The following is a 12,096-nucleotide window of genomic DNA, read 5'->3' on the forward strand; positions in this document are numbered from 1 at the left end:
GGGACCCAGGCACCCGCCTGGGTGCAGGCTCGGCGGCGGGAGCTGGGGCGCGGCTGGGGTTCGGGGGCGACTGCAGGCTCTGGGGTCTGAGTGGGCCGGGGCGCGGAGGGCTGGGCGCGGGACCGGGCTGAGGTTCTGGTGCGGGGCTGCGGCGGGCGTGCGGGACGGAGGCAGGGACTCAGACAGCGCGGGTGCGGGCGTCTGCTGGGCTGCGGCGCGGGACGCAGGCGCTGCGACAGGGCTGGGCGCGGTCTGTCCGGGGGCGCCGTGTCCCAACTTGGGGAGATCAGGGACTTGGCCATCTCAGGTTCTTGCTCCGACAACCACCCCCCCCGCCCCCGCCAAAGACCTCCCGGCCCAATTCTGTGGCTGGTACTTCCTTTGCCCCTCACCCCGCGTGTGGCTATTTATAGTCTGGGAAGTGCTTTCACAGCCAGGATTTCAAAGGATGCTGGAGCGGTGCGGCTGGGAGCAGCTGCAGGGTTTAGAGAAGTGCAGAGGGGGGCGCACAAAGGGCCGCAGCCAGTGCGCCCAGGCCCGCTTGCGGTTCTGTTTCCTGGTGAGTCTTCCGGGCTGGGGAGGGTGGAGTGCCAGCAGGAGGTCTGTCTTGGTGAGTCCCCGTGGTCTTGCCCCGTGGTCTTGAGTGGGACATTCACCCCCCTCGCTCCCCTCTGTGGCAACAGCTTCACATTCTTGTCAGTGTCCTGTGCTAAGTGACGTTTGCGGGTGTGCGTGTTGTGTGGCCGTATATTCAGGCCTATGCAGTCAGATACTCTCTCTCTTCTTGGAAGTCATTTACTTTCAGAGTTTTCTCAACACACCTGTGCTAATTGCTTATGAAGAATTTTAGCTATAAAACAGGGTGGCCAAATTTGCTTTTAGGTGATATGTGAAGAAAGCAACTGATGATACGATTTTGGGGAGAAGAACCCCAGGGAAGGTTGGATGGGGGGCTTTGTAAGGTCACCGTCAGCTCTGGGTTTCCGGACTCTCCTAGGGCCTAGGCTGGCGGACAGGGAGCTGGGCATGGCGGGGCTGGGTTGGGGGGAGGGACGGGGGAGGAGGGAGGAGAGGGTCAGGCCAGCATCCCCCCTGCAGCTGGGCATGGGAATGGTTACACATGGCTGGCTCTGTCCCGTGAAGTCTGATGGGGTGGTGGGTGGGAGGAGTGGTGTTTGACACATTTCCCAGGGACCTGTTGGCAGCTGGGATTTGAGAAAATCCGCACAAGCCTCTGTGGGTGTGCTGAGATGGGCAACTGTCTGAAGAATGTGAATCTGAGCAAACGCACTTGAGTTTCTTAAGACCAAGTCCTCTATTGCTCATTCTTTTGCTCTTTGTCCTGTACAGGACCGAGCCTTGGAGAGGGGGGCGGGAGCTGCCTCTAGTCCAGGTCCCCTTACAGACTAGCTGCCCGGCTGTGAGCCTTTCAGAGCCTCATTTTCCTCTTTGGTCACCTGCTTCCCTGAGAAGCTGGTCGTGAGGCCAGGTGAGCTGCCATATAGGACTGCAGATGGCCCTGTAAGGGCCACACAGGTATAAGGCTCCCTCCACCACGAGTGCTGTGCCAGGAAGCCCTGGAGGGGCTGCAGAACCAGTGCTGCTTACTGCCGTGTCTCAGCCCATCCAGGCCACTACAATAAAATTCCACATCCGGTGGTTTATAAACAGCAGGCATTTATTCCTCACAGTTCTGGAGGCTGGAAGTCCAAGATCAAGGTGCCCGCAGGGTTGGTGAGGGCCCCTTTGGGTTGCAGGGAGCTCTCGGGGCCTCTTCTGTAAGTACCCTGATCCCATTCACGAGGGCTCCACCCTCCTGACCTAACTACCACTCAAATGCCCCATCTGCAAATACCATCGCATTTCGGGGGGCGGTTTCAACATAGGAATTTTAGGGGAACACACTCAGACCATAGCATTCTGGCCCCCAAAATTTATGTCCTTCCCACATGCAAAATACATTCACTGCATCCCAACAGCCCCCAAGTCTTAACTCATTCCGGCATCCACTCCAAAGTCTGAAGTCCAAAGTCTCCTCTAAATACTACCTAAGTCAGGTGTGGGGGGACTCGAGGTAGATTCACCCCGAGGCAGCGTCCTCTCCGGCTGTGAACCTGGGAAACCAGACAGTGTTACCCAGTGCAAGTTCGTGTGCCCGACGGACGCACAGTGAGGCCAGAACAAACTGAAACGTCGGAGTCTGGAGCAGAGAAAGGTTTATTGCAGAGCTGAGCAAGGAGATGGGTGGCTTGTGCCTCCCCAAACCCCAAACTCCACAATGACCTTCAGCAAAGCATCGTTAAAGGCCAAGTGATGGGGGGAGTCACAGGGTCTGTGATCAGCTCGTGCACAGCTCTCTGACTGGCTGATGATGAGGTAACGGGTGGGGTCACAGGGGCTCACGTGATCAATGCTCAGGCTCCAGTAGGTCTGGGGGCTACATGCTCACAGTCATCAAGTAGTTAGCGTCTTCCACTTGGTGGGGGAGGGGGCCGGGTGGTTTCACAGATGTGAAGCAATGCAGGAAATATACAGCAGAGGATGTGGGGAAAGGGCCTGCCCCGAAGGCGCCATAGGGTCCTGCATGCTTACAACAAGCTGTGTGCTTCCAGAACACAGGCGTAGGGAGGACATTCCCATTCCAAAAGGGAGAGGTTGGAAAAAAAGGCAGGTGACAGGTCCTGAGCAGATCTAAAGCCTTGAGGCCCACTGTGGGGGTGGTCCTGCCCCTCTGCTTTGCTGGGCACCGTCCGCTCTGCACGCTCCTGCCCCGGAATCACAGGCCAGGGGCTCCACCGCTCTGGGGCTGCCCTGCCCCACACACTGCCCTCGAGGCAGCCCTCTGCCGGGGCGCGTGCCCTGGGCTCTGGGCGCCTGCATCCTTCAAATCCGGGGGCGGGTAGCCACGCCGACCCCGGCCCCCCAGGGCTGCGCACGCTTCCCATCGGCAGAGACAGCATCTTGCAGGCGCTGCCACACCAGACTGGCTGGGGCCACGCTCCTGCTGAGGAGTCCACGACGGGAGGGGTGCCGGGCAGCTGGGCCCCGCTTTGAGATCATTCTGCCCCTGATGCCCTCCCACTCTGGGCCTGTGCTGGGAGGGCAGCCCCGGGAGCTCCAAAATGCCTTGGGGTCAATCTTCCATTGTCGTGGACGTGGGTCCCGGCTTCTGATGAGACGGCTGACCAGTCTCCCCAGCTGGATGAAGACAAACAGCCCGCCTACATCCTTAGCAAACCTGGCCACACCCTCCATCTTCTGTCCTGAGCAAGCTTTCTCATTCCTTTCCTTGTCTATAGGCTGAGAATCTCCCAACTCTCTAAACTCTGAATCCTTTTTGATCAGAAGCCCATCTTTAGGTCATTTCTCTCTCCTCACAATTTGCCATAAGCATTCAAGAGAAGCCTCAGCTGTACTTTCAACACTTTGCCTCGATGCTTCCTCAGCCAGATTTCCAGTTCCGTCACTTACAAGTTCTGTCTTCCACAAAACACCAGGAGAGGAGCGGTTCCGCCCGGCTCTTTGCCTCTTTATAACACGACCCCCTTTCCTCCGGTTTCCAATAACGTGGTCCTCGTGCCCGTCTGAGACCTCGTCAGAATGGCCTTTACCATCCACGTTTCTACCGACACCTGCTCGTGACCACTCAGGCTTCTCTAAGGAGGCTGGGGCCCTCTCTCCAGCTCTCCTCTCCTCTGAGCTGCCCTCACCAAACTTGCTCTGTCTGTCCGCAGCGATGGAGGCTTTTTCCCACGCCCCTCCGGACTCTTCCATTCTGCGCGTTGCTCAGTTCCAGGGCTGCTTTTCCATGTGCAGGTGTTTGTACCAGCAGCCCCTACCCCTGGTGCCAATGTTCTGTGTTATCCCGGTGCTTTCATGTGAGGGAGGTTTGGCTCCTTCTTCTGAGAAGGTGTGGGCGCCTCTGGGAGTGACCCTGGCCCAGGAGCAAGGGGGACGGGAGCCGCCCGGAGGAGGGAATGAGAATGCAGAGGGGATGGCGGCCTGAGCCCTGCGCGCCAGCGACTGGGTGGCCGAACCCCAAGTACCCAGTGTTGAGCTGAGCGGCCCCGAAGAGGGTGGTCCAGGAGGGCCAGGTGGGCCAGATGAGGGCTGGACGGGTGCCTCACTCTCTGACAAATCCCCGCCCCTCCCCAGAGCACAGTGACCGCATGTTGACGCTGGATGAAGGGTGTTAGGGAGGGGAAACTCCCTCCGCTGCCCCTCTAGGGCTCTTGTGGCTGGACTAACAGTAAAATTTACACAAGACAGATTAGCGGGAGAGAAAGAAACTAATTTTAATTCATAGAAATGGCACGTAAGAAGTGGCCAAAGCAGTCAGCTTTTATACTTTTTAGTATAAATTTGTAAAGAATTGACAGGACAAAGAGACTCAGGTTTTGGGTGCCCAGCGAGTGAAGGATCTAAGCGGAGTTCGGGCGTTAGTCAATGACAGAAGTCATGAGATTGGTTTCTACAGGCTTCTCGGTCCCGAATTCCCCGTCTTTGATGATAAGTGTGTCCTTCGACCTCCAGGTGCAGGGGTACACCTTTCACACGAGAGACTTATTTCCTGCTCTCAGGGAGACAGAAAGGAGGGTCAGAGTGTCCCTCTTGCATTGGTCATTTCTTAAGAAACTCTAATTCAAAATAATCAATATGCCTTTGAGGCATATTTGGGGGCCACCTACACTGGGGCCCAACAATGGGCAGAGAAAGGCCTGTCCATCAGTGACCATGATGTGTGGGGGAAGGTGAAGTGGCCAGAAAGGGCTTCAGGGCAGGAGACGGAGGGAGACCTTGTGACCTGCTCTCTGCCCCCGATGGCCCCCGTTCACACCCTCGGAGCAGCTGGGTGGGAGGTGCCTTCCTGGATGACACCCTGGGGTGATATGGGGTGACATCATGGGATATCATCATGGGCATCATGGCTCCAGGGAAGGCCTGTGGGGTTCACACACATTTGTTTTTCCTGTTTGTAAAGTGAGGGAAATGATCAGCCTGCTTATGGAGGTCTCAGTGATGGAGACCAGGTCAGAGCTGGAGCAAAGGATTTGAGGAAATGAGATCTGTTCTATTTGGAGGACCTGTGTGATGGAGTGCAGAGCTGTGCCACTCCCTGAAACCAGCTCTGTGGGCAGTGGGGGCTTTTTTCCTTTTTGGAAAACAAAAGAAGTAGATCATGGGACTTCCCTGGTGGTGCAGTGGTTAAGACTCTGCACTCCCAATGCGAGGGACCCAGGTTCGATCCCTGGTCAGGGAGCTAGATCCCACATGCACGCTGAAACTAACGAGCCAGCAAGCCACAACTAAGACCTTGCACAACCAAAAAAAAAAAAAAAAAGTGAACCATGTCTGGAAACAGGAGGATGGGACCCCAGCGTGAGCACCACGTGTGATGACTGGGTGGTTTCCCCCCGGCTCTGGGGGCTCCTGGACACCACCGGGCACACAAGGAGTGGTGGCTGGGGGATGGTGCTCATTCTCTGGCCCTTCCCAGTGACCTGAGGTTATGAGTGGGTGGCTGGGCCCCAGGGATGTGCATGTGCCTCCAGACTGCCCAGGGCCCGATGGGGCTAGAGCTTGGGCAGCCAGGAAAATGTACAGACCGGCGAGCCGAGGGGGCCCTGCATGAGGACACATCTGACTCATTTCCCCCGATCCACTGCAGCAGCCTCCATGGCCTGCTTCTGACCTCGGGTGGCCGTGGGGTGTGGCAGCTTGAAGTGGGATATCAGTTCCTTGACTGGGAATTGAACCTGGGCCAGCGTGGTGAGTGTGCCGAATCCTAACTGCCAGACTACCAGGGACTAGCGGTTAGGGTCAGAACCCTGGTTCCTGTCTGCTTTGAAGAAAGAAATCAGCAAAGAGACAGAAAGTAGTGAGGCAAGTAAAGAGTTTATTAAGAACAGAATACCTGCAGATAGACACATGGGTGGGCTCAGAGAGTCGCGTGCAATGGGGTGGCTTAGATCACTTCTATGGGGGCCGTTTTCCAGGTCTTTGTTTTCCTCTGGCCAATCATCTTGCTTTGTTCCCATATCCGGTCTGACTCGGGGCCCTTCCCTGTGTGTGCGCGCATCTTCTAGCCAAGATGGCTTCCAGCGCGAGGGTCTCTGGGAGGTTGACAGGACATATTAGGGGCTAATGCCTTTTCCTTTCTGACCCCTGAGGAGCTTTTCTGTGCATGTGCAGCTGGGGAGGTCCCCTTGATCTCAAGAATGAAAAGCCCGGTCATCTTATCTTTTTACTCCGTCAGCACTTAGCTCCCCTCTCTGCTCCTGCTGTTAACTTTTCCTTGAAGTGTCTAATTGCTCAGACTGATGAGCTCCAGCTGCTCAGCCTGGGTCCCATCTACCTCTTGCCTCACTTCCAGGCCCCTCAGCCTTGCAGGCTGGAGAAACGCCCATTCTGAGGGAGCAGGACAGGCCCGTTCTGCGGAGCCAAAGTGGCGCTGTCAGGATGGAGCTGGCGATGCCGAGGCGTCGGGATGGAGCTGGCTCCAGGCAGGAGGACGGCTTCGGGGTGCAGCCCAGGAGGGTGGCTGACCTGGGCATGGTCCCCAACCTCCGGCAAAGCAACAGCAGCCTCTGCAGGAGCAGGAGGTCGCAGTACCCCTTCGGCAACTGTGAAAAGGTAGGTCCGGGGGTCGCCGGCTCTGCCAGGGCCCTGGTGGGGTACAGTGAACACCCAGGGAGGGCAGAGACCTGGCTGAGCTGGGGGCTCCAGCCCAGAAAGGCCCTTTAGCGGAGGGGACTTGGAGAGAGTGCTGGGTGGCTGAGTCTGTGCCCGGGGACTGTTCCTGTCCTTGGTCTGCTTGGGGAAGTGCTGGGTAGGCACCAGGGTCCCGGGCTGCCCTCACAGAAAGCCCTCCACCTGCATCACTGTGCAGTGATTACATGTCCTCTCCCAACAGGGAAGGTCCCGGGCACCCTCCAAGTCCTGGGCTGGCTTCACGGAAAGCTCCGGCAGGCCTGTGTTGGAGACACTTGAATGTCACAGCCCCTGGTCGGGTGGGAGGAGGGTGTCTCATGTCTCAGCCCGCAGTCCCGCGGGACATAGGCAGGTGTCCTGACACTCATTGGCCCCCTTTTTACCACATCATGCTCTTCCTGAGGAAGGGCACAACCTGGAAGCACAGTGCTTCCCAGTGTATAGGCAACATTGACCTATAAACTGTAAAGGGCTGTGAGCGTTCTCTGGGGCCCAGGAGGAAGCGATTCCTCAGGGTCAGTCTTCCCTCCCCGATTGCTCCTGAGGGCCTCCAGCGGGTGGTGGGGAGGGCTCGGCCTCCCATCTCTGAAGAAAGACCCCTGACGTGTGCCAGGGTGCGCAGGCGGGTCCGAGTGAGGTGTGTGGTGTGGTCTTTGGAAGAGTGTTGATTTGACTGTCTCAGGATCTCAAAGTGCCCTTTTTACCCGCAGCAAGGAAACCTTAGTTCATGGATTCCTGAGAATATCAAGAAGAAAGAATGCATGTACTTTGTGGAAAGCTCCAAACTGTCCGATGCTGGGTGAGTGGCTTTTTCTGGGTGTACGGCCCCTTCCCTGTTCCCACGTGGAATGGCTGATCAGAGCAGGGCCAACCGGGGGGCCTCAGTGGGGGACAGTCCCTGTGTCTGTACCGGCCTGGGATGCTCGGAGTGTTTCCACGTCCCCCACAAACAGGGTTGATTCGTGTTTGCGTTTCCCCTCCGGACACACCCTTGTCTGCGCTGTGCCACACACGGGCCTCGCTCTTTCTTACTTCCACTCCTGTGTCACCTGGTGCCACTGCCTCTGCCGTGGAGCCCTCCCTGACCACGCCCTGGGATGTAACCTCTCTCCCCCACTGCACTCCGTGCTTCTCTTTTATGCCAGTTGCCGATGGCTCTGCAATCGTGTGGCTTTGTGGTCCTCTCTGAGCTCTGACCGTGTCTGAGTTACTTTATTACTTCCCTGCTGGACAGATGGCCAGCATCCAGCTCAGACAGTGAGCAGTACAGGGAGGAGGGGTGTCCCCTGTGGGGACGATAGAGGAGGAGGATGATCTGGGACCAGACGTGCACGATCACCGTCGGTGATGCTGTTGCTGGGGTCCTGGGCTGTGCCCAGGGTGTTATCACAGAAAGTGCCCCGTTTGGGGGTTCACGCTCCAGCTTGGCTCCCTTTCAGACAAGAGCCCTCCTTTCTCCCCGGGTGGTGGTAGGGGCGGACCCTCGCATCAGAGAAAGGGGCCACCGTGCTCCAGATGACGGCCCCAAGGCTGGCAACCTCTAAAGTACTTGGTGGTAATCAGAGTTCGAGTTCACACCGATTATCCTGACAGTGTGCAGAGAGGGCTTTGTGCTGAGGTCTACAGTTTTCGTTTTTAAAAATAGGTTTAGGGGGCCTCCCTGGTGGCGCAGTGGTTGAGAGTCCGCCTGCCGATGCAGGGGATACGGGTTCGTGCCCCGGTCTGGGAGGATCCCATATGCCGCGGAGCGGCTGGGCCCGTGAGCCATGGCCGCTGGGCCTGCGCAACCAGAGCCTGTGCTCCGCAACGGGAGAGGCCACAACAGTGAGAGGCCCGCATACAGCAAAAAGAAAAAAAAAAAAAAAAAAAAAAAATAGGTTTAGGGCTTCCCTGGTGGCACAGTGGTTGGGAGTCCGCCTGCCGATGCAGGGGACGCGGGTTCGTGCCCCAGTCCGGGAAGATCCCACATGCCGCGGAGTGACTGGGCCCATGAGCCATGGCCACTGAGCCTGCGCGTCTGGAGCTTGTGCTCCGCAACGGGAGAGGCCCCAACAGTGAGAGGCCCGCGTACCGAAAAAAAAAAAGGTTTATAAAAATAGCCTCAGAGGCGACTCGTTACACCCAAGCTTTCCATACAGGAATCACTGGTTCCAAAGCACTTTGAAGATGGTTACTGCGGAACCTGGGTCTGCTTGGCAGGGCTTCGGGGGCACCATCCGTCAAGCCTCTGCCCCCTCGTTTCCTCTGAATTCTGAGCCAGTAGAGAATCGTCCACAGGAGTCAGTGAGGCTTGGGGTACAGTTTGAGACGGAAACGGGGCTCCCTCCTCATTCGGTGTCTCTGTCCCGCTTTGAAGAAATGATTCATTTGGCTCTGAAACTTCCAGAAGCACCTTTCTCAGTATCAGGATCCACGCGAGGAGCAGCTACGGTGGTGGCAGGTGCAGCGGGCTGTCACTCCGACGTTGCTCTGAGTGTGTGTAACTCCTTCCCCATTTGTCCCGAGGGGCTGGCGGGGGTGCCCCACTTATGCCCACGTAGGCCATGAGTGCAGGAGGAAATTCTCTGATTATTCAATTTCTGGGTCAGCGGTCTCAGTGCAGTTTTCTGCTTTGTGTCCGGTTTGGGAATGCCACGTTGACTTAAGATCTAATCCCAGCAGGGAGGATGCTTAAAGAGAAGAGGGAAAAGGTCTGTTCTAGGCTAACTGTTAGAACCTATGAGAAAGTTTTGGGTAGCCTTGGGCCAAGCTGGAGCGTGAACCCCCAAACGGGGCACTTTCTGTGATAACACCCTGGGCACAGCCCAGGACCCCAGCAACAGCATCACCGTCGGTGATCGTGCACGTCTGGTCCCAGATCATCATAAAAGGGGTCCTCGTCCTGACCACCCTCTTCCCTGCCTCGGACGCAGCTCTCTCCTCCATAAGTGGAGGAGCCTACATGAGGTGCTCAGAGAGAGCCCTGTGAGTCTGCAAGTGACTTGAGTCTCTAGGGGTTGTAGAGGAAGGTGTACGGGGCATGCTGGGAGTTCCTTATGGCTGGCCCTGTGCTCCCAGCCCTGGGGCCCCAGGCCTGAGCAGTGGGACCAGGGGTAGCCAGGGACGTGCTTTGTGGGTGGAGAAAGGGCACCCAAGTGAACCCAGGAGACTGGAGTACAGGGTGGGCTGTGGCCCTCTTAACCCGTCCTTGGTTCGCTGCATGGTTAGTTAACCTGCACAAATTTTATAAATTATTTCCCATCTAGAACCTCATTTGGCCCTCACAAGTTTTGCAAGCTCGAGGTCAGACAATGTATTATTTTTCCCATTTAACGATTGAGAAGTTGAGAGTCAGAAGCCTCTATGGACAAACACTCTAAGCAGCAGGGAAACTTGTTTTCTCTCTCTGAGTCCAGTTGTGTTTCCCCCATGTCATCGGCTCAGGTTTCACCTGCTTTTGGACTTTTTTGGTTTGGTCTCATCTATTCTAGTCTTCTAGGTCACTTGTTACTAGCAAAAGCAGGACTCTAAGAAAATGTGTAGATTTCCGATTAAACAAGCTGTAAAGAACACAGCTCCTGTCTTCTCTCTCTCCTGCAACCCCAAAGCATAGCCGTAAAGGAATAAAGCGATTTCAAACCACGAAGACAAAGAAGGCAGGAGAGGAGGTGACAGTTGAAAAGCGGTAGCAGGGTGTTCTCTTTGGGGGACCACGTGTATCGTGCTAGCCCTGTGTCCAGAGGTTTCTGCTTGGGGCCTGCACCGTGTGCTTTTTAAACCTTTTTATTTTGAAATAAATACATATTTAGAGGAAGTTGCAAAGATACTACAGGTAGATCCCATGGTTCCACCAGTGGTTACACGGTCACCTCCTCTTCCCCACCACCTGTAACCCCTGGCAACCACTCATCTGCCCTCATCCCTATAACTGCTTCCTTTCCAGAATGTCATATAAATGGAGCCATACACTGTGTGATCTGTTGAGATTGGCTTTTTTCACTCAGCAGAATGCCTTTGACATCCATTCGAGTTGTGTGTGTTGGTAGTTGCCTCCTGTTTGCTGCCAAGGAGCAAAGTGGCTGCCATCACACTATTTGTAGTGAGGTTTTTGTGGACGGCAAATATGGGGTCTTATTTTTTTTTTTTTTTTTTACCTACTCTGCCAGTCTCTGTTTTTGTTTTTGGTTTTTTTGCGGTACGCGGGCCTCTCACTGTTGTGGCCTCTCCCGTTGCGGAGCACAGGCTCCGGACGCGCAGGCTCAGCGGCCATGGCTCACGGGCCTAGCCGCTCCACGGCATGTGGGATCTTCCCGGACCGGGGCACAAACCCGTGTCCCCTGCATCGGCAGGTGGACTCTCAACCACTGCGCCACCAGGGAAGCCCCAGTCTCTGTTTTTTTTGATCAGTGTATTTAGAATGTTACATTTAATGTGACTATTGATATATTAGGACTTAAGTCTGCCACTGTATTTTCTTGTGTACATTTCTCTCCGTTTTTCTTTTCCTGCCTTTCTGTGCGTTACTTGAATAATTCTTAGAGTTCCATTTTGATTTATCTATGCTGTTTTTGACCGTATCTCTTTGCATAGCTTTTTTTTTTTAGTGGTTGTTCCAGGTATTACGTTATATATCCACAACTCATCGCGTGTTACTGACATCTACTTACCTATTGATGTATCCAAAGCTCATCAGAGTCTTCTGGTGTTGACATTCACCAAGTTGAATGAAGTGTAGAAACAGTCCCACCTTTTACAACACTTTGCCCTTCCCCGTTTATAATATAATTATTTACAAAATTTCGTCCACATGCACTGAGAATTATGTTAGATCATGGTGCGATTTTTCTTCAACCATCACACATACTTCAGAAAATTCAAGAGGAGGGAAATGTGCTATATTCACCCATACTTTTATTCTTTCCATGTTCACTCTTTCTTTTTAATATTCCAAAATTCCTTCTTTTAACATTTCGTTTCTGTTTAGAGATGCTTCTCTAGCCAACCTGTTTGGGGTAGTTCTGTTGGTGACAAATTCCCTAGTTTTCTTTCATCTGAGAATGTCTTGACGTCCCTTTCATATGTGAAGGATATCTTTGCTCGATGTAGAATTCTGGGTTGGTAGTTTTTGAAAAAATGTCATGTCACTTCTTTCTGGCACTTGTTTCTGGCTCTGATTCAGAGTCAGTTGTTGGAATTATTTTCCCCTAATAGGTAGGGTATCATTTCCGACTTTCAAGATTTTTGTCTTTGTCTTTAGTTTTTAGAAGTTTGACGATTGTGTGTCTCTATCGGCTCTCGGCTGGGGCACCTCGTTCACCCTGCTGGGCCTCCAGTCCTGACCCCTCTGGGCCTCCTCTGACACCCGCAGTGGGGCGGGGGCAGGCGCTGGTCACCCCTGGTGACCGA

General features: G+C 54.9%; 1 protein-coding gene across 5 annotated transcripts in view; it reads left to right on the forward strand.

Annotated features, from left to right (window-relative positions):
* The window catches only part of TRPM2 (transient receptor potential cation channel subfamily M member 2), a 50,712-nt gene that overhangs the window by 539 nt on the left and 38,077 nt on the right, over window positions 1-12,096 (forward strand). For 2 of the 5 annotated variants that reach the window (XM_082624505.1, XM_082624509.1), the window contains exons 2-3: window positions 6,374-6,633; window positions 7,422-7,510. In XM_082624505.1, coding sequence (XP_082480631.1) covers window positions 6,460-6,633; window positions 7,422-7,510 — 263 coding nt within the window. In that variant the 5' untranslated portion in view covers window positions 6,374-6,459. Of the gene's footprint in view, window positions 1-161; window positions 560-1,469; window positions 1,490-5,687; window positions 5,884-6,373; window positions 6,634-7,421; window positions 7,511-12,096 lie in introns of those variants that run through there. The other 3 variants (XM_082624506.1, XM_082624508.1, XM_082624507.1) reach the window with 3 other exon arrangements.

Source organism: Mesoplodon mirus (genome assembly GCF_964341445.2).
Source record: "Mesoplodon mirus genome assembly, chromosome: 6".
Lineage (NCBI taxonomy): Eukaryota > Metazoa > Chordata > Mammalia > Artiodactyla > Ziphiidae > Mesoplodon > Mesoplodon mirus.